Source organism: Podarcis vaucheri (genome assembly GCF_965113315.1).
Source record: "Podarcis vaucheri genome assembly, chromosome: 13".
In the NCBI taxonomy this organism is placed as follows: domain Eukaryota; kingdom Metazoa; phylum Chordata; class Lepidosauria; order Squamata; family Lacertidae; genus Podarcis; species Podarcis vaucheri.
The window spans coordinates 36735986-36756544 of NC_138751.1; the positions used below are offsets into that span (position 1 = coordinate 36735986).

The 20559-nt window shown below is 46.8% G+C and overlaps 1 protein-coding gene across 1 annotated transcript in view; it reads right to left on the reverse strand.

The window, feature by feature from the left end:
• Window positions 1-20559, reverse strand: part of COL1A1 (collagen type I alpha 1 chain) — a 44494-nt gene that overhangs the window by 5453 nt on the left and 18482 nt on the right. The window contains exons 24-45 of the mRNA XM_082194290.1: window positions 19985-20038; window positions 19779-19877; window positions 18910-18963; window positions 17791-17844; window positions 17626-17679; window positions 17093-17146; window positions 15655-15699; window positions 15447-15545; window positions 14445-14552; window positions 13056-13163; window positions 11336-11389; window positions 11103-11156; window positions 9519-9626; window positions 9369-9422; window positions 8516-8569; window positions 7371-7532; window positions 6435-6542; window positions 3727-3834; window positions 2727-2780; window positions 2458-2565; window positions 1449-1502; window positions 932-1039 (exon numbers count right to left, since the gene is read on the reverse strand). Of these exons, the coding sequence (XP_082050416.1) occupies window positions 932-1039; window positions 1449-1502; window positions 2458-2565; window positions 2727-2780; window positions 3727-3834; window positions 6435-6542; window positions 7371-7532; window positions 8516-8569; window positions 9369-9422; window positions 9519-9626; window positions 11103-11156; window positions 11336-11389; window positions 13056-13163; window positions 14445-14552; window positions 15447-15545; window positions 15655-15699; window positions 17093-17146; window positions 17626-17679; window positions 17791-17844; window positions 18910-18963; window positions 19779-19877; window positions 19985-20038 (1755 nt within the window). The remainder of the gene's footprint in view (window positions 1-931; window positions 1040-1448; window positions 1503-2457; window positions 2566-2726; window positions 2781-3726; window positions 3835-6434; window positions 6543-7370; window positions 7533-8515; window positions 8570-9368; window positions 9423-9518; window positions 9627-11102; window positions 11157-11335; window positions 11390-13055; window positions 13164-14444; window positions 14553-15446; window positions 15546-15654; window positions 15700-17092; window positions 17147-17625; window positions 17680-17790; window positions 17845-18909; window positions 18964-19778; window positions 19878-19984; window positions 20039-20559) is intronic.

The window sequence follows — 20559 nt, forward strand, 5'->3', positions numbered from 1 at the left end:
AGCTGAGGCCCACTGCTGCTTACGACCACATGGCAGGCTCAAAGCCTTTCTGGACTGAGGAATATGTGGAACAAATTGAGATGTGCATGAACGCAGGCAAGCACATATTTGCAAAATGCATGGCGTGAAAAAACTGACGTCTGTAAGGGGAATACATATGGGTAGCTGAATAAATTTAGGAACAAAATTGTTGCTCGTTAGCCTGCCCTCTGTCTCCAAAAGTTGGAAAACTGGAATTACAAGTTTTGATTAAGTAAGTTGGTGCAACTGGAGATCTGGATGGAATTGTAAACAGAAGCCGATTAATGGACGAGGGCTTTGGGGACCCTTCAAGGTCCTGCTGCTGTACAGGCCAAATAGATGTCAAAACTCCCCCTTTTCTTTCCTCCGCCCCCCGACTAGATGTTTCATCGAAAAGGTATCCAAAGGTGGAATTTCCTTGCAGAAAGCGACGGTAGCTTTTGCTCATTAAACAACTGGACCGAGATCCACCTGTCTCTGAATAGTGGCTGGTCAGAGGCCTCTGGGGCGTTCAGAAAACAGGGTGGGGAAGGAGGCAGGTTTCCTCTGAATGCGGAGGCTCAATTTAAGTCATCGTGGCTATTGAAAGAGAGGTCTGTCCTTCATTCTTTTCCAGACCTTCTTAAGCCATGGAAATGAGATAGGAAAGCTCTAGCTCTCTAGATCAGAGGTGCAAGGCTCTAATTTGTGTGAGGACATTTCTTTCCTTCATGAGGACTAAAGCCTTAAATCAAGACCTTCCAGGTGTCCCTATTTTCCAGGGATGACCCTGACTTAAGAGAAGCCGCCCCGGTTTCTGATTTGATCCCGCTTTTCCTTAGGACGTCCCTATTTGAGAAATGTCAGAGGGTATCTGTGACGTCTGAAGCTTCTCTACATCAAAAATGGCAAAGAGCTTTCTGGTACTTACAGGTGGGCCAGGGGGACCCTGGAGACCAGAGAATCCTCTGTGACCCTTCATTCCTCTGTCACCTTGTTCGCCAGTCTCACCCTTGTCACCACGAGCACCTTGTGGGCCCTAGAAACGGAAAGCAAGATTTTAATTTTAATTTTTAAAAATTGGCTTATTGAGCTTTCACAAAGGAAAAAGGCAAGTCACTCTGCCTAACTCGGATATGAACATGGAGTGCTTGTTTCTAGTTGTATTTCAGCCATAAGGCAAAGGTAGCAGAGATCATACAGACAGGAAGTGTCCAAGTATATCCATCCAGCCTTATTGAATAGCATATTATATATTCTACCAGTATAACATAGCTGAGCTGGTAGAGCACGAGACTCTTACTCTCAGGCTCATGGGTTCGAATCCCATGCCGGGCCAAAGATTCCTGCATTGCAGGGGGTTGGACTAGATGGCCCTTGCGACCCCTTCCAATTCTATGATTTTATGAAAAGAAAGAGAGAGAGGACATTTCAAAGCCCAAACTTACTGCAGGACCACGAGCACCAGCAGGGCCAGCGGGGCCGGCAGGGCCAGCGGGACCCTAGAGGGAAAGAGAAAAGGAGAAAATGTACATATCATCGCTCTTAAAATTCCGCATGTAATTGAGCATGCAACTTATGCCTTTAGGAGCCCAGTCTTTGGAAGGGAGGGCAATCACAGCAGGAAGAGCTCGAGTCTGTCTGTAGAGTCTGTCTGTCTATCTGTTTGTTGGATTGTTAGTTATAAAGTGTTTTCACTATAGCAGCCAGCCTGATATTTAGGATGTGTAGGTGGGCATATATGGCCACCAGATGGCTGCATCCACCTTGCTGAAGCTAAGCAAATTTAGGTCTGCTCAGGATTCGCACGGGGGACCACCTGGGAACCCCCACACAGACTGCCTCGAGTTCCAAAGACGGAAAAGGCAGGATATAAGCATGCCAACGAATAAATCTGGGAGTTGTCTATTCCTGCATCCTGGGATGTTCCATAGGATTTGAGCGGAAGATCACAAACGAGTGACCTCATTAATCCTCTGGCAGAGTTGCAATAAGGATGGGGAGAGCGTAATGGAAGAGGTTCCCCCACAGCGCTCTCATATGGCTCGAGTAATTATTTCGAACTAACAAATGAGGAGCCATAGGTGGATGCCAATCCAAGTTAATTAAAGCAGCGTGAAAGAGAGCCTCTTTAGCGAATGTGAGCAGAGGACCAGAAGTGGCATGTGTTCCACGTTAATTAAGTACGAAGGCATGCTCCTGAAATATGTAAGATCCTGAAGCTGGGTGTGGAACGTATGCCTATCTCATCTGTAAACGGATACCCATTTTGCCTGCATCTTTACTGATCGTGAAAACGGAAAGTTGTGAATGACTGGCATTATTTCAGATCCACTGATCTGGAATAAGCTGGTTTGCATATATGCGGCCTAGTGGGATTTGGAAAAATGAAGGATTCTGAAAACTCCCGCCCCCCGCATTTTGTGTTGTAGCAAAAGGAAAGGAAGCGCCACTTACAGTCTCACCACGGTCGCCATTCTTGCCAGCAGGGCCAACTGGGCCAGGGGCACCGGGGGCACCGGGAGCGCCAGGGGCACCAGCTGGGCCGGTCTCACCACGATCACCCTGTTTGGGAAAGGGAAAGGCAAGAAGAGGCGATCAAAGCTCAGAACCGGTGTGCGTTTGTGAAATCAAGTCTTTTGTTTTGCAAAGTTATCGGGCCTGGGTCTTGCGACACTGGCCCGTTCCAGATACCTGCTGCATACACACATGCATTTTCAACTCACCTTGGGACCAGCAGCACCATCGCGACCGGGAGCACCTTCAGCACCAGGAGAGCCCTGTCAGCCAAGAAGAAAGATGGTGAGACTGAGATCGCGTTGAAGCTCTAGAACTCTCTAGCTACCCATGGGAGATCTAGAACTGAGTTAAAACCATTCAGCTCCGTAACTGAACTACATCATTCAATGCACATCTACTAGTAAGGATTTACGGACATATGAAGTTGCCATATGTCGTTCTACCTGGACACTGAGGTCCAGCGCTTGAGGGCCTTCTGGCGGTTCCCTCACTGTGAGAAGCCAAGTTACAGGGAACAAGGCAGAGGGCCTTTTCGGTAGTGCCACCCACCCTGTGGAACACCCTCCCACCAGATGTCAAAGAGAACAACAACTACCAGACTTTTAGACGACATTTGAAGGCAGCCCTGTTTAGGGAAGCTTTTAATGTTTGATGCATTACTGTATTTTAATATTTTGTTGAAAGCCACCCAGAGTGGCTGGGGAAACGCAGCCAAATGGGCGGGGTATAAATAATAAATTATTATTATTATTATTATTAACTGAGGAGTACTACTCGTCTATCTAGCAGTGTTGTCTATCCTCTGTAACGACAAAAAAAAAGGGGGTACCATATCTCCAAGGTCTCATCTCAGGCAGCAGCCTGCTTGAATACCTTTTTAACAGGAGATGCTAAGGAACAAACATGGGGTCTTCTGCAAGTAAAGCATGACCCTGATCATGGTCTCTCACGAAGCTACACTGCTCTGAGCCAGACCATTGGCCTATTTAGCCCAGTATTGCCTTCCTTTCCAAGGCTCCAGATAGAGGTCCTTATCAAAGCTTATTTTAGCTGGGGATGCCAAGGCATTCTGCACCTGCATTTTACCACCGACTGCACATTTTGGCTTGGACCATATTTCTGATCAATGGTAAGAGACACGGGTTTGACAGAGAAAGGTGAACAAGTTTAGGAGTCCGGAGCTCCCGTGGAAATTGGAAGACTTGCCTCACGTCCAGATTCACCAGGGGGTCCGGCCAAGCCAGGTGGTCCCATCGGGCCGGGAGGACCGCGTTCACCAGAAGGACCAGATGGGCCTTGTTTGCCAGGCTCGCCCTGTGGAGATCAGTCCCAGTTAGAACAAAAAGAATCCAGTTGTTGAGATACAGAAGGAGGCGGGAGGAAGACAGCAGGAGAGGAATCACATTCACACATCATGCTTGACCACGGTTAACTACGGTTAAAAAGAGCGAAACAAGGAGCCTAGTCTAGGGAGAGTTTGAATTCTGTTCCCTGGGATCTCAGAAAGCACTAAAGTAGAACTTTCAATGCAACATGGGTTATGGGATGGAGCCAGGGAAGGTTATCTTTTCCATTGGGTTCTATTCACTTGAAATATATAGCTCTGCATTTCAGAACTGGGGAAACATCTGTTGTATAAAGCATGGGCTAGTCTATTTCTATTGAGTTTTGTTTTGTAAGGTTGACATCACTTTTCTAGATACTGCAGAACCCAGAGCACTGTTCTATTTATGAAAGCTCGCTCACTTCCTGGTATTGAGAATCCAGGAAGTTTTTTCAAACCAGAATTGCATTTTACATTTTACAAATTGAATCTGTTTCAGCTGTGAAAACTGAGATTTATAAAAACACTTTGCAAAACCAAAGATTCATCTCTTCCTTAAGGCAACGATATTAAGTTATAACTGACCAAATTCAATATTTTAACTCCTCCCCACCTTGTCCCCTATCCTATACCCCTTAATCCAACTACATCTTTAGCAGTCTAGGCTGAGAGACAAATCCTCATTAAGAGAGGACAGAGACAAGATTTGAAAACAAGTTTGAGCTAGAAAAACTTGCTTGAGAACTTTCCCCCAGAATTCTTTTCATTTCCAGTACACACAACTGTGGTTTTTTTTCTGGTCAGGGGAACTGTGGATGGTTGTTTTAAAACAGAATTGCAAAAATTTGTGAGCTGTTTCTAAGAAACAGTTGCACTCCTCAAAAAAACACACCTGCCCTTAAAACACAGAAAATCTGTCAAATGCATTTTCAAGGCCTAGCAAGATGCTCAGATTAAAAAACTGAACAGATGAACATTACTACATCTTTCAGGACGTCCTGTCTCAGGGCTTACATTTAATATGATCAACAGGATTCCCTAGAAATGTTTCTTACTTTTGACAATTCACAGAACTTGTGGTTAAATGATAAGTCTTTTTGATGGGGTAGGGAAGATTTGGAACTGAATTCCAGGGTTTAGCCTTCACTTTTCAGCAATTCAGCCAGGGGCTGTGCAGGTATTTGTGAGCAAGCTAAAACAATAAACAGTGCTTTGTCTTAGCTCATCCAGACTTCCTTTTGGGCCATGTTTCTAGGCACAGGTCCACATTTCAAATCTCTGTGTTAGAGCATTTTGTTATTGTTGCCCTTGCGCTTTCCCTGCAAAACCCCACTCCGAACTGCTGAATTGGAGCAAACGGCAATCTGCAGAAAACCTGAATTCCTGTTTGTTCCAATTCAGCTTTAAAGAGCAGGTTTTCCTGGGGAATACAGAGCTTTAAAGTGCAGGACTTGTGCCTAAGAAAGCCCGGGGCAAAAGGTAAGTGTGGGTGAGCCCATAGATGCAATATAGAAAACATGTTCCTCTGTTTCTACAGGATAATGGTATTGACCTTTTATTTTATTTTCATTCTTGGCCTTGGAGGAAACAAAAGCGATTATCTGGGCACACTCTTACTGCCACTAAGGAAAACGACGACAGAGCCCATAGTTATTATGCATTATATTAGGAGCAGGAACAAAGAGCAGCACAAGGATGAAAACAAGCCTTCCTTTGAGACCCGAGCTCTGATCCAAATCCCTCATATCTGCAGATGTACCGCTGATACTGACTTCCATATAAATGTGTTTAGCTGAAGACTAAACCTGAACAAGCAACTCAGATTGAAACTTTGCTGTGTTCCCTCCTGTTCTTTGGGCCTCGTATGCCAAGCATAGACTTCAGGCTGAGTCATCAGACACTGAAGTATATTGTCCGGGAGAGGCAGGAGTCTGAAGGGATGGGCAGAGGAGGCAGCAGGGCAGGAGAATGATCCAGGGGAAGGGCCAGTTATTTGTGACATTCTGTGCCACCAATGAGGCAGCGGAGAAAGGAAGCGGCTGGGCAGTCAGAGACAGGGGAACAGCTGCAGGGAATTGAATCTCCTCTGTCCCCTCCTGCACTGTCTCCAAGGATGAGGAGGGGCTTAAAGGGACAGGAGCAGCCGGACATGACACACAGGAAAAGTCACTGGTTGCTTGCATGCACCATGTCCCGAGGTGGAGGGGGGGAGAAATGGGCTGGAGGAGGCATGGTACAACTGCTGGGACAGACTACAGGTCTGTAGGAGGACCTGTTCAGCTAGCTAGATTCTTGCACCTTCAGAGTTGATGCAACTGAGTGCTTTGCCAATTGATAAACTTCTAATTCCGGGTGCTAGGTATACTTGGGTCATATATTCCAGTTAGACTCGGTGTGTGTGTGTCTATTTTGCTTTTATGTATCCTTGTGTTTTCAGCCTTCTATGTGGCTGCGTCCACTTCAGAAACATTCCCCCTCAAATAAAAATCTCCTCGCTGTTCCCCAGCCCACAAACACCAGCCCCAGAAGGAAACTGAACCCAGACTTTCTGAGCAGAGTAGTCAGAGAAGAGCAGAAGGGGAGCACTCACAGATGGTCCGGGAAGACCAGGGAAACCTCTCTCGCCTCTTTGTCCAGGAAGACCAACCACACCACGCTGTCCAGCAATACCTTGTGGGCCAGGAGTACCAGGTGCACCCTAAAGGAGGAAAGCGGACATGAGCATGAGATGTTGACAGAGAAGTTCCTGGCTAGAAAAACACATTTCATTTTTGCCAGCGTTATGCTGCACTGCAGAAGGGTTGGAGGCGAGCTGGGTCTCAGCAAGCAGTGGACTGGCAACAGCATAACCCAGACACTATGGAAGGATGTGTGGATCCAGAATTGGCCTCCACGGTCACTTACAGACTCACTGTTAAACCGTGTTTATGGAAGACAATCTTACTCAGCTACAAGTGATCGCCGAAGAAGAAGGAAGACCCCAGGCAGGCTGGGAAATAAGAACATGGTGGGCTTGCTTGAAGGAGAAGAACTGTTGGATGTCCTGACTCCACATTGTGAGTAATGCCCATGAGGCTTTCTACCCTTGCCTAAAGGAACCCACACCTTGTTGTATCTTGGCTGGCTAGGGGATTTTTCTTCAGGCTCTCTTTAAGCAAAATGTGACCACACATGGCAAGGACTACCTTTTCTACTGAAACACATCCCACATTAAAAAACCCAAACACTTGGCAAGCAACAATCGGAACGAATGGATCTGGTCTATCATGTAGGCAGCCATTATGTGGCATTTCAACGATGCTCACTAGAACATCGCCACTGAAGAGGTGCAGCCGTAAAGATTTGCACAAGCAGTGGGAAATTCCAAAGCCAATTTAAGCCAGAGAAATCGTTAACATGGCAGCTGGGCTGCCATCAGGGAGCCAGATGTTGCGGCAGGGAGATAACCCCATGGAGGAGGCGCCCAAGTTTGGCTCGAGCAACCCCGTTCAAGAGGAATGAAAGGTAAGAGGTGGCATTTACTTACAGCAGGTCCATCGGAACCAGGAGAGCCCTTCTCGCCAGGGGGTCCGGGTGGGCCAGCAGGTCCAGCTTCACCAGGGCGTCCAGCAGGTCCAGTCTCACCACGGGGTCCTTTGGCACCTTCCTTTCCACCAGGGCCTGGGGGGCCGGGAAGGCCGATGTTACCCTTTGGGGGAAAGAAAAGAGGACAAGAAAATCAGTGACACTCACAGGCCATGTGTTGAGTTTGGGAACAGTGGCCTCCAAAGGAAGCATCTTTGAGGAAGGACCCCCACCCCACCCCAGTGAGGTTCTAGTGGGTCACTGAGAATGAGAAGGAGTTTCCATCCCATCAGCTAGTTTTTGCATTCAATTGCATGTTCCTAGAGACAGCCAAAAGCTTGGGCCACCGCATTTCGAAATCAGGTGCAGCTCCAAGTAGAGCAAACTGAAACGAAAAGCCTGCCCGTGCTTATGTGACAGCGTCATTTAAATGCTGTGGTTTGCTCCAGCAAATCCTGGGTACTGCAGTTTCGGCGAGGATGCTGAGAACTTAATGCTAAAAGACCCTTGGCCTCTCCTCCCCAGCTGCAATTCCACGAAGAAGGGATGGCCATTAAGATAGTGGTATAAACATACCTAGAGATTCTTGTGTGCCATAATAATCCATAAGGCCCAAAAATTTCTGCTGTGTCTGAAGGTTGGATTTTTTTTATTGTGGGGGCGGGGATGGGGCTAAAAATTTGGGGGGGAAACCTGGATATCCAGTTTGCAAACTTGGGGAGTATAAAAATAAAAGTGGATGTACAAAGTTCCCTACTTGAAGGGGTTTGGACTAGATCACTCTGGTGGTCCCTTCCAACTTTTCCAATTCTATGATTCTATAAGGAATGCTTCTGGTTCGGACTAAAACCATTGTATATATTTAGATATGAACTGATTCGGCATTATTCTCAATCTGTGTCTTCTCTACCTTATGGCCCTCTTTTTCCATCCTCTCTGCTGCTGAGAGAGTCAACCATATATCTTTGTAGGTCCTCTTATGTAGGCTCTAAGGCACTTCCTACTGAGCATCCTCTTCCACCACCAGCCACCTGGGGGTTGTGTAACAGCTTTCTAAATGGTTGCCCACAATGCTGGCATGTGTGTGTTTCGTGGGAGGGTACTTACAGATGGGCCAGGGGGTCCGACTCTTCCAGCAGCTCCGGGGAATCCAGTAGCACCCTATGAAAGGAGCAGAAGAGAAGGTTCCTTTTCAATAACTCCTCCCATACCAAGCAGGAACTGTACGTGTGATTCTAACACAGATTCCCCACTCAGTAGGATCCTGCAATGGATTTCGTCTTAATTTTTCAGTTCGGCAACCTCTTTGCAATGCCAAAGCTCCTTGCCACAGAAAGATAATGATAATCTCAGTTCTTCTAGCATCTTGTCAGTACAGCTTCCGGGTATGCAGAAAAAGGGTGCCAATTTTATTTTATTTTATTATTTGTTTCTACTAGCTAGAGATCCTCATACATCATGCAGCTAAACAAGTTTGGATGATGTGATCAAGGTTAATTGCATTGCAATCAGCTCAGGCTTAATTTCAGCCTAAAACCTGCCAGTGGCAAGCTCTGGAATGTGATTCCCCCACCCGCTTCTTGTGTGTTAGATGAGTTTAGGCTAGCTAGTGAGAGCCTCTGAACATACACAGAAACTTTTCCTCACTACGGCGTAGCTGGTCTGCTGTGAATACCAATTAACTATGCTGGATCAGGTGCTAAAGAGCCCTGTCTTGCCCACCTCACATAGACCGTGATCTTTCTGGGCAGAGGTTGCACGATCCCTTCTGTGGTTCATTTCTGCAACCCACTGCTGCAGCCGAGAGCTGCATTAGTTTTCTAACCCACAATCTGCTTTAAATGTCCTAGGGTGATGAACTGGGAGCGATTTCCTTAGGATGTGAAAACTCTGGGTTTCGAACATGAATGCATTTTTGACTCGCACCCAGCTTAATAATGCAAAAGAAGAAGGTACTCACAGGGGGTCCTGCACTTCCACGAGCACCTTTGGGTCCAGGAGCACCAACAGCACCCTGCAACAGGTGGGAGGGAGACAGCGTTAAGCCAAAGGCTGATGGAAGGTGATGGGTTCACAAAAGAGATTGGGGTGCAACAAGAGGGTCACTTACAGCGGGTCCGGGAGGTCCAGTGGCACCAGCAGGTCCGGGAGGACCAGCATCGCCTTTAGCACCAGCATCACCTTGTTCACCTTTAGCACCAGGTTGGCCATCAGCACCCTGTGGAGGTAAGAGCAGAGCACGTGGTGGTGAAGGATGGAAAAGGAAAGACATATCTACTTAAGATGGAATATATTAATGGATCTTTCTCTGCACCGTCCAAGTACATCTGACTAAAGGATCTCATTGTGCCAGAGGAGGTTGGACCACGTTGCTTCTGATAATCCACCAGGTGTGAATCAAACAGGAAGAGGCAGCATGAGAAGCAAGGTTCGCTCAACCTGGAACGGGGAGGGTGCAAATGGAGAGGAGGGTTCTCAGTCAGGTTTGGGAGATTCAGTTCCCAGTCTCTCTCAGTTACATAGTGGAGTCAACCCGGTTGCAGTTCAGCTTGGGACATGGGGAAATCCAGGTTCAAATGCCCACTCCTCAGCTTTGGGTTCAAGCATCACCTTTCTCACAGTTTAATCAACCTCAGGGGATTTGTTGGGAAGACAAAGAGGATGAGCACTTGCAAAGCAATTGGCAGATCCATATGTCGTCAAGAAACAGCCTGGAAGCCAAATCACCTTGTGATTTGCTGTCTTGACTGAGCCAGTTCTTTTTAGTGGCTCTACATTCAAGTTCACCCAGTTCTGGAAAATACTCCTAGAATGGATTCACGTAGGACCTGGAGGAATGCTCTCTGGGCTCCTATTTTATTTATTTTAATCGTACCCTGCCTTGTTCTCCAAAGGACCTCAAGGTGGCAATGAAAGTGGTATAAGGCGCTGAAAAAGGCACTGCTGGGTTGAATTTGCCACCCCAAACAGTGCACTAATTAATGCTGGCTTGATTGCTGTAGTTAGGAGGAAGGTAAGGAAGAACTGAATTGTTCTTCCAAGCCTTATGAGGAACAGTTGAAGGAACTGTGCATGTTTAGCCTAGGAAAGAGGAGACTGAGAGAAGGTATGATAGCCATCTTCAAATATCTCAAGGGCTGTCACGTGGAAGATGGAGGAAGCTTGTTTTCTCCTGCTTTGAAGGGTAGGACTTGAATCAATGGCTTCAAGTTACAAGAGAGGAGATTCCAACTAAACATCAGCAAAAACCTGACAGTAAGAGTTGTTCTACAGTGGAAAAGCCTCCCTGGGAAGGTGGTGGACTCTCCTTCCTTGGAGGTATTTAAGCAGAGGTTGGCTGGCCGTCTATCATGGATGCTTTAGCTGAGATCCCTGCATTGCAGGGAGAGTTGGACTAAATGAACCTTAGGATCCCTCCAACTCTACAGTTCTATGATTCCATGAATATACCCCAAATTTGGACTATTTTGTTTGCTTTATGAGTGTAATGCCTGGAACGTATCACTTTCTCCTACCAGAGATCACTTGATAACAATCTACAGGTGCTTCTGGTCGCCAACCTTGCCTGTCAACTGTTGTCGCTTGTTTGCCACAATGTCCACCAACACGGAAGGGTTGTCCACTCTGCACCTGGCACCCAACATGCAACCAATCAACAGTTTGATGAGAACTGAACACTTGTCATCATACTCACAGGGGGGCCGGCAAATCCAGCGGGTCCGGCAGGGCCAGGCTCACCACGATCTCCCTGGGGAGGCAAAAGAGACAAATGCATTTGGTCAGTGGTGATGAGAGGAAGGGTCAAAGGACGAGAGAAGGTGATAAGGATGAGATCCCTGCGTTGCAGGGGGGTTGGACTAGATAACCCTTGGGGTACCTTCCAACTCTGCAATTCTATGTTTCAAGAATGGAAAAGAAAGTACTTACGGGAGCACCACGAGCACCAGTGGGACCAGCAGGGCCAGCAGGACCAGCTTCACCCTGGTTGAGGAAGAAAAGAAATAGAGATGAGGTTAAGCTCCAGGGAACCAGGAGGAACCACAAAAGGCACTGTAACACAAGTAGGAAAAAAGCACCAAAAAATGCACCCAGGATGCATAGCTCAGTCAGTCAAACATGAGACTCTTAATCTCAGGGTTGTAGGTTTGAGTCCCACATTGGATGAAAGATTCCTGCATTGCAGAAGGTTGAACACAAGATGACCCTTGTGGTCCCTCTTCCAATTCTACAAATCTGTGATCTAAAGCTGCATAATCCTACCGGTTAGTTACGTTCCTCTCTTATACCTTGCTACTCTCACCAGGTTGGATAAATGCCTCTTTTTCTAATCATGTTCCCACTGCCTCGCATGGACGCCTAAGTTCAACATGTGAATTCAAAAACATGAACCGTTTGCCTACATATCTAGCAGAGAGAGAGAGAGAGAGCCATTGAGTTTTATGGTATGAAAACAGGAGGGGGAAAGCTTATTAGTGACAAGTTGGAAGAACAAAATTGGGGAAGGATGGGGAAGGATCATAGCTCAGTGGTAGAGTGAATCCTCTGTAAGCAAAGGTCCTCCAAAGGGTTGATCCCTGATACCTGCCTGAAACCCTGGAGAGGTGGTGCCACTCATTGTGGACAATACTAAGCTAGATGGATCAATGGTGCTTGGATTGTATGTGGCTGGAGAGGGGAGACTGGAAGGCTGGTCATACCTTTCAGCCTAGCCTATTCGTAGGACCTGAAAGCATCCCTAAATGGTATACATAATATAGCAGGTTGAGCTGGGGAAATCCTTTAACTGTGTAGTCAGGGTGGCCTGTGAGACAATGTGACCTGCAGGTGACCACCTGTCGGCCCATCACTCTCATCCATGCAGTTCTGCAGGCAAAAAGAAGCCCTTTATCCCCATGTGTTCTTTCCACAGCCAACAACTTTCATCCAGTGTCCTTCCCACAGGCAGAACCTCCTGTTGTGGAGGTTGTAGCCTCAACCAGCAATGGGTGCCCAGGTGGCATCAAGTGAATAAGGTGAGGAGGGAGGGGCTAAGCTCTTCTCCCCAGTGCTCCACTCCAGATTGACCTATCACTGAATCTAGTTGCTGGCCACTGTTTTAATTTCAAACTAGCCCCTGTCAAATCAGCTCTGGTCCATGTGGACATGAGCTAGAAAGGTTCCGATATAGAGCAACATTCCACTAGCCTCTTGCTCTCTGCCCAAGCCTAGCCCAGGTGACCTCATAGAGATTGAGGGCTTCAGGTGAAGCCAGTCATCATAGGCTAAAATCCCAGGATCAGGATCCAATAAGGGCACACAGTGCTGAGATTCTCATACTTAGAATTTCTTGGGAAAGCGGGCTGTCCCCATGGCTGCCCTATTCTGGCCATCAGCATGTAGGGTGGGGACGCTGAGCTGACTAGAAAGGGCCAGGTTGGATCTCTGCATCCCTACGCCATCAGAACACCTGGTCAGGAAAGAGTTTCCTCTGTCTCTCCACTGCATGCTTTGCAAAGGAGTGGCGTCAAAGCCCAAGTCGGAAGACACCAAATAGATCCCAGCTCATTCACAAATTCGTTAAAACACCAGAAAATGCACCTAGACACCTGACAATTGGAGATCACTAGACCTTTTTTCTGGAAAAGCATAAAGTCAGTGGAGCACTTGCCTTGTCACCAGGAGCACCAGAAGGTCCAGGTGGGCCAATAGGTCCAGTCAATCCTCTAAGTCCATCCTTGCCAGGAGCACCATCAGCACCTTTGGGACCAGTGTCACCCTAGGAGGAAGGAGAAACAGAGCAGACCATGAAGCACCAAAAGGAACAGGCTGGTGCAAGAACTGGGAGGAAGAACTCTGTGTTGACAATACAATGTGTCTCATATCTGAAGGTCTTGAAAGAGATCCGACCATCTAGCAGAATCTACATTAGGATGTCAAGTTTGGCGCGAGGGAATTCATCTCAAGGAAACTGATGGAAGAAGGACTGGATAGCACCCCGAGATCTGCCCTTCATTCCAAACTCTTAGGCCAACCCTGAAGGCAAAAGCCTGCAAGCTAGAGGTGGGGAAACTGTGCCTCTCCAGATGTTGAGTTTCTATTCATCCCCAGCCAGCATGGATGATGGTCAGGGATGCTGGCAGCTATAGTCCATCTGGAGGGCTGCATCAACCATCCTCTTGCTTTGGCCATACAGAAGGAAAGAGTCACCTGCCCACTGGATATTTTAAGGAGGGAAGTTTCTAAATACCAGCGAACAGAATTTAATATTATCTTCCTGTTCCTTATTTCCCACATTACGATTCTGCCAGCAGTCTACTTCAAGTAGAGGAAGGGCTGGGGGCAGATCACAGGCTTTGGATGGAGAAGGCCCTAGGTTAGATTTCTGCCCTTTTTTCATTTTTTAAAAAAGGATCCCATGTGCTGGGAGTGGGAAATGTCTCAGCCAGATATGGTGGAGCTATGTCGCCAGCTGAAATAGACAGAGTACTGGGATTGATGGACCAATTCCCTGACTCAGTGTAAGGCAACTCCAGATGTTGCTTTTCCACACACTTCCCACCCAATTGAAATGGTGTGTTACAAAGCCAGTCAAGAGCCCAGTGCATTTTCCTATCACTTTCTTTATCATCTAAAAGTCCTGTTTTGGAGGGAAGTGGGTGTGTTGCCAAACAACACCAAAGGCATTTCAATTGCACAGCCTGAGTTTGTTGGTGTGCAGGTAAATCCCACCTGCAAAACAGCAACAGCCTTGCAAGTGACCTCCTGTTTTTAGTAAGTCTTCCACCCACTGTCCCCCTATGACCCTCATATGAACCTGTGGGTGTGAGGACCTGTGTCAAGATTATCTCTGCACAGTTGCAGTAATGGTGGTTCGTCGTGAAAGTGGGCTGGAGAGAGATACGAGGAGAAGTTGGGAAAGCCTCCTAATTGGAGGGTTATATTTGGAAGAGTCAAGGGGCTGTTGGCATTGTTGTTTGCTTGTTCGCCTTCTTTGTAGGTCGGTTAAGTTAGTGAGCTGCCATTTTGGTGGCATTGTTTCCATGGACCAGATACTTACTCTGTCTCCCTTGGCACCAGGCAGACCAGCAGCACCACGTTCGCCAGGCATGCCCTGAAGGCCAGCAGGACCTTGGTTTCCGGGGGCACCAGGAGCACCAGCATCACCCTAGAGGAGCAGAGCCAAACAAACACATATCAGAAACAGAGCTAAGATATCAGGCCCAGCATAGATGACAGCACCTAATCCCTTCTGAATTCTGTCTGTCTGTCTCATACACATTTGCAAAACAACATTCATTTATTTTTCAGATTTTCAGTCTGTATGCTAGGGACGAAGAGCCTTGTTGCACCCAGGAAGGCAGTGATTCAGAGGGATTGGGTAGATGATACTAAGGATTCCTGAACATGCCCATGCCAAGGCAAATCCATTTCTTTCTTATTTGCTTTAGGGTGCAGAAGTTGTCTTGCTTGGAGTGAAATGTGCCTCTAGGTGCCAAAGGGAGAAAGAAGGTCCCAGAGCTTGTCCCATATGGTCTGGCTAATGTAATAAGGTAGCAGAATGGAAGCTGTGTTCTGCTTCATGGCAGATGCTTGGTTGGATTCCAAAACTTAGCTCAGCCCTGATGAAATGAAACAGCTCAGCTGTGGGCCTCTACTCCTGATTTGCCCAATATCCTTATAACGTGTGTGTGTGTGTGTGTGTGTGTGTGTGTGTGTGTGTGTGGAGATGCACTATTATTAAGATACATAAGCTCATAAGAGGATCCCGAATACTACAGGTGCTCCCACTCTGTCTTAAGCTGGTGAGCACTGTACATCACCTTGGTTGAGAAAACAGGAGGTGTGAGGGGATGCTTCAGAAGGCATAGATTATTTCCTTCACCTCTTGATTTATAGATGTTTAGTTGCCTACGTGGCTCAAAACCTAACTCTGATCATTTGAAAAAAATCCCAAGCATCCAAGACAGATTTTTATATTTGTCATGCAAGATATCTTCAAGGAAGAAAAAGGACATGAATAATAATAAGTGATGGACTACATCCTATCATGCACCCTTACCTTAGCACCATCATTACCAGGAGCACCATTAGAACCACGGGCACCCTGAGGACCTGGGGGGCCTTGGACACCACGTTCACCGGGGAAACCTCTCTCGCCCTAGAGGGGGGAAAGAGATCTGGTTAGAATGCCAGCATCACAGTAAACAGCAGCGGACCAATGAAAATACATATGGAAGACCAGTATGGAGAAGAAGATCTTCACTTACTCTTGCACCAGAGGGACCAGGAGGACCAACGTCACCAGGGACACCCTATCAGAAGAAGAAAAATAATTGGTTAATGAATCTTTGACATCCAGGTGTCATAGGTAATACAAAATGGGGCTGATGGATGGTCCCGCTGTGCAGCAATGGGGGTGAATTTTGCTGCTTCACGGCTGAGGACTATGTGGATTTATGGTCCCTTTGAGTTGTGGAATTCTAGAAGGAACAGCTCAAGTCTGAAGTGGCAGGATTTGTGCAGTGTGGGCAGGCTCTCTAGCATATGAAAGCATGGAGGAAAGCGGACAACATGATGAGAAGCATCTAGATATTCTCTTCTGCCTGGTAGGAGACAATTCAGGAGGTATGCATTGTTAACCTCCCTTGACGGCTTCTCCAAAACTACATATTGGAAACATGAGCGGACAGGATCTGAAGATGGACTCTTTTAAAATGCCAACTTCAGCCGCAGAATATTAGCATGAATTGCGGGCTCCTGGGTATCAAAAAGCCCTGTGCGTTTTGAATCATCAAGTTGTGTCCAATCCAATGGCTTACTGAAAGAGTCACTAGGCCTAAACTAAGGACTTCACTCGTTTCAGCATCTCTTCACCTCACTGAGACAACGCCCCCTTGAGCAACAAGAAGCATCAAGTATCTACTGTGCTTTGAATGCCTGAAATCCCAGTTTTAATCCAAGCAATCAACCCTATCTCTAGTAGGAGAAGGACATGGGGGAGATACAGATCTGTTGCCTACTATATGGGAGGTTTCTATCGCCATTGGGCCATGCAAAAGGAAAATATTTACTTCCCGCCCCCTATATACATCTTTGCACGTGCTCTGGATTTTTATTGTTGGCCAGTCAACTGGAAGCATGGGAGAAGCGTCATATGGGAAAAGCGTCATATGAAAAGCAGGCATAGCACGAACTCTGCTGTGATTGCACAGCTTCCAATTCATTCAGTGCAAAGGGTGCATGTGGTTCTCAGAAGGTTACCGGAGAGATTCAGCACAAGCACTGTCCTGTCTTTTGCAAGGGCTAAAGAAAGCCACCCGAGCTAAGGGATTCTAAACTTCATGGTCCTGAAAGGAAGGAGCAAACTTTGCCTGCTGAAATTCCCGCCAGCTATTCAAAGGAGGAGAAACCTTACCCTGCTGTGTGCGCGCACATGTAGATGCTGAATAACCAAGCAGAAAAAGCTAAGTGGGGAGAAGCTTGACCATCCGGTTCTCCTCAAGGTATCCTTACGCCTTTCTATAGTATGGTGTAAGTACTGCATTCTGTCTGAAGGTATTCAGGAAGGCAGATGCAAATGCCATATCTATATGTGGAGCGAGGCTTACTGGAGAGCCAGCATGCTCAGATCAGACCCTAAACTACCTATCTCCGAACCCAGTAGTCTCTTCTTCACATTTCTCTATGTGCAGCCTCATTTCTTACCTGTTCACCAGGCTTTCCAGATTCACCAGGGGCACCTGCAGGACCGGGAAGACCCTGTAAGAGAAAACCAGAGATGGAGAAGGAGTTAGCTTAGGAACTGAAATCTTGCTTTTCAAAGAGTTTAGCTATATCTATCCTATAATTTGATCGCCCACAATTATTTTTTGTGTGTGCACAAGCACAGGCATTGATGCCTGTTGTCATGGTTTCTGCATAGTTAAATTTCCCAGCTTTCCTCTTTTCTTCTTCAAAGCCTTGATTTGAAGAACATATTTGCATGTTGTCCCTGTCAAACTATTATACTGTTGCCTCCCACTCCTTCCAGAAAATTTGCAAAGAAATCTGAAAACCTGAAGCGAAGGAGCAGGTTTAAGCATGCAAAATGCAGAAATGCGCTATGTTTGCATCGTTTATTGCTATCCCTGAAGTTTCTTCCCCATCCAGCCGGCTTCCAAATTTGGAGTTTTGCTGTGGCAGAAAATACACACACAGTTCTGTATGTGCCTCTGTTCATGGAAAGCTTTTTTTTTTACCTGGAATCCGGGAGCTCCACCGGGACCTTGTTCACCTCTTTCGCCAGCAGGGCCCTGGGATGAGAAGCAAAGGAAAGTTCATAGGTTGGTAGGCTTCAAAAAGTGGTTTCCTATAATAGCCATCAATGGTACGGAAAGTGGGACCAGGGAAGAATTCATACTTACACTTGGGCCAGGGGGTCCCTGGGCACCAGTTTCACCATCTTTACCAGGAGCACCCTGCAGAGGAGAAGAGAATCAAAAAGGCAGAGATGAAAGTATCTGGATGGACTCTTCGGAGAACAGTCTACATTGAAAGCACTTCATCATTTTTCTACTCCTGTGTCCAGATCTTCTGAATTCATTGCATTGACTTCCTTGTCGCTCTATACCACTGTCAAACTTGCAGCCTCTAACGTCTATGCGCTGCTCTTCTTTGTGTGACTCTCCACAGAAATGCATCTTATCTGTGATTTGTCCTTAGTAAAACCTTCCCAGAGCTTCGCCTTGCCTGCTCCTCCACTGCTCTCTGACTGGCTTGTGGGATAAAGGCCCAGGACAAATGTATCAGTCCCCAACCTCTCCCTCTGCTCTCAGCCTTCTCTGTTACATAGATTGAAAGCTAGGGTTGTGATCATTTCTATGTTCTATTGTCAGGTATGGGAGTTCCTCTCTCCCTTCCGGTGGTTCACCGATAAGAATTAACGAGCGTTTGGTAGATTTATAGTCCTTTTATTGCAGCATTCTGTTACTAGCACAAACAGGCAACCCTCTGCAAGGATATCAGTTGCCTACTCTGACTCCTCCCCACTTCTGCAGCAAGAAGTGTGCCAAAGGGAAGTACCCCCCCCCCGCGTCTCCTTTGTTTTTTGACACGCTCGGACCTCGAAGTTTGGAGGAGGGAGGGTGTTGTCCCCCCACTCTCGACTGATGTATCATCCAGCTGCTCCTTCCCTTCTGGTTGGTTAGCTACTATCTCATAGCTGGGTAGCTCCTCTCTAACTGTGCAGCTTCTGTGTCTACCTGTCTCTCTGCTTCTGGAAACACTGGAAGCAGGCAGGGTCAAATATTCCCCCTCCTCTTCCGTTGGGAACTGATCTCCCTGCATTTGAATTCCCCAGTCTTCTGATCCAGACCAGCCCCTGACATCTATATAGTGTTGGTGTCAAATCCACCTCCTTGCCGCGACGGGGCTTGCTATAGCGAACAAGTGCCCAAGATTTCTTGCTTTCATCTAAAAATCCCTGTGCAGGTGCAAAGCTGTATCTGAACCTGACTGCAGAGGGCATTAAGCAAAATACTTACAACAGCACCAGTAGGTCCAGGAGCACCTCTCTCGCCAGGTTTGCCAGGCTCACCCTAGAAAAAGAAGGGGACAAAGGGGGTCATTTCAGAGACAGGATTGACAACTTGACAAGCAGTGAGCAAGAAGATATTCGTAGCAGTGGGACTTCATTGCACTCTTTGGGTCATACTAGAACGAGTCAAATCCAGGGTATGTGTATGCTGTGTTCAAAATTTGGACCACAAATGGATACAACCATTTATGGGGAAACCACAGAGCCTGCATGTTGCTGCATTCTTGGGAATGATTTTTAGCTGAAGGGTAGCTTTATTTTGCAAAACAATAATGAACAAGGAGCCATAACTTGTCTTGTGTGCCCACTGCACATACTGAATCCTTGGACTGCAACTGTTTTACCACATACCCAGAACAGAATCACTGCAATGATCTGCTTAATTTTAAGGTCCAATACAAGAACAGAAGATTCAGTTCTGGAAAGGGAGCCATCTAAACCATGAAACCATGCTGATGCCCCATGGCAGTAACTGCAGATGCAGAACCAAAACCAAGAACAGAAATGACCAATATTTTTGGTCTTTATAAACACCCAGAAGTTGTTTTTTTTTTTTGTCCCTCTAGTTGCTCAAAAACGTAAGGAAGGCAGCTAGAAGGAGCTTGCAGTTACAGGCACTGCCAGCCGTTATTTCATGAAGACTTGAAGGCAGCCATTTCAGGAAGTCCTGAAATGAAGTTCTGCCATTTTCATGGCAACACTGCAAGCTGAACTTCAAGCAAAGACTGGGCACTGCGAGGAGAGAGCTGGATTTTGCCATCCTTGAATTTTCATCCAAGAGAATGTGAGATTCAGGAAAAGGAAGCAGTTACTTACAGCAGCGCCTTTAGGTCCAGGGAATCCCATGACACCAGCTTGACCTCTTGCACCAGGTGGACCTGCAGGTCCGGGGCGACCATCTTGACCAGCGGGGCCCTATTAGGAGACAAAAAAGCCCGTAAGTTTGTGTGTGTGTTTTTAAAAGAACAATTCCTTTCTGAGCAAAGTAAAAAAATGAAGAATGCCATCCTGTTGCTACTCACAGTGGGTCCAGTCTTGCCATCGGGGCCAGGGCTTCCAGGGCTACCAGTCAGACCCTACAGGTGGGAGGGAAAAGGAAGGAGAGTTAGGAAACATCCTTTGGTCAATAACAAAGAGGGTTTGTGACCTAGAAAGGGTAAGGTAGAATTGCTCTGTCTTTGCCACCCCATTCAGCACAGTCACTCATAAATGCTCTACAACCCCTGTTTTGACAACATCTGTTTGCCATAGGAACCCCTTATTGTGCATCTCTTTTGTGAACGATTCCCAGTTCTCCTAAATGCTTCTTTACAGCTTTTGCGAACCCCTTCTGGAACCGTTTGCCCTCGCCCTTCCCTTAAATAGTCTCCAGCTGTACAGAATATCTGAGTAGCTAATAAATCCAATGTGTCCCTTGCAGTTGGTGTTTTTTTTCATAAGGGGGCAGGGGAAGACTTTTGTTTTGTTTCCAAAAGAATTCTAGGGATTGCTGGTTTCTCTTAAATCAGTTCCAGTTCGAGTCCTGCTTTGCTGTCCTCCTTCTGGTTTTGTTTTATTTCAGATTAACTGGTGCATGTTTTTTTCAAAATCCGATTTT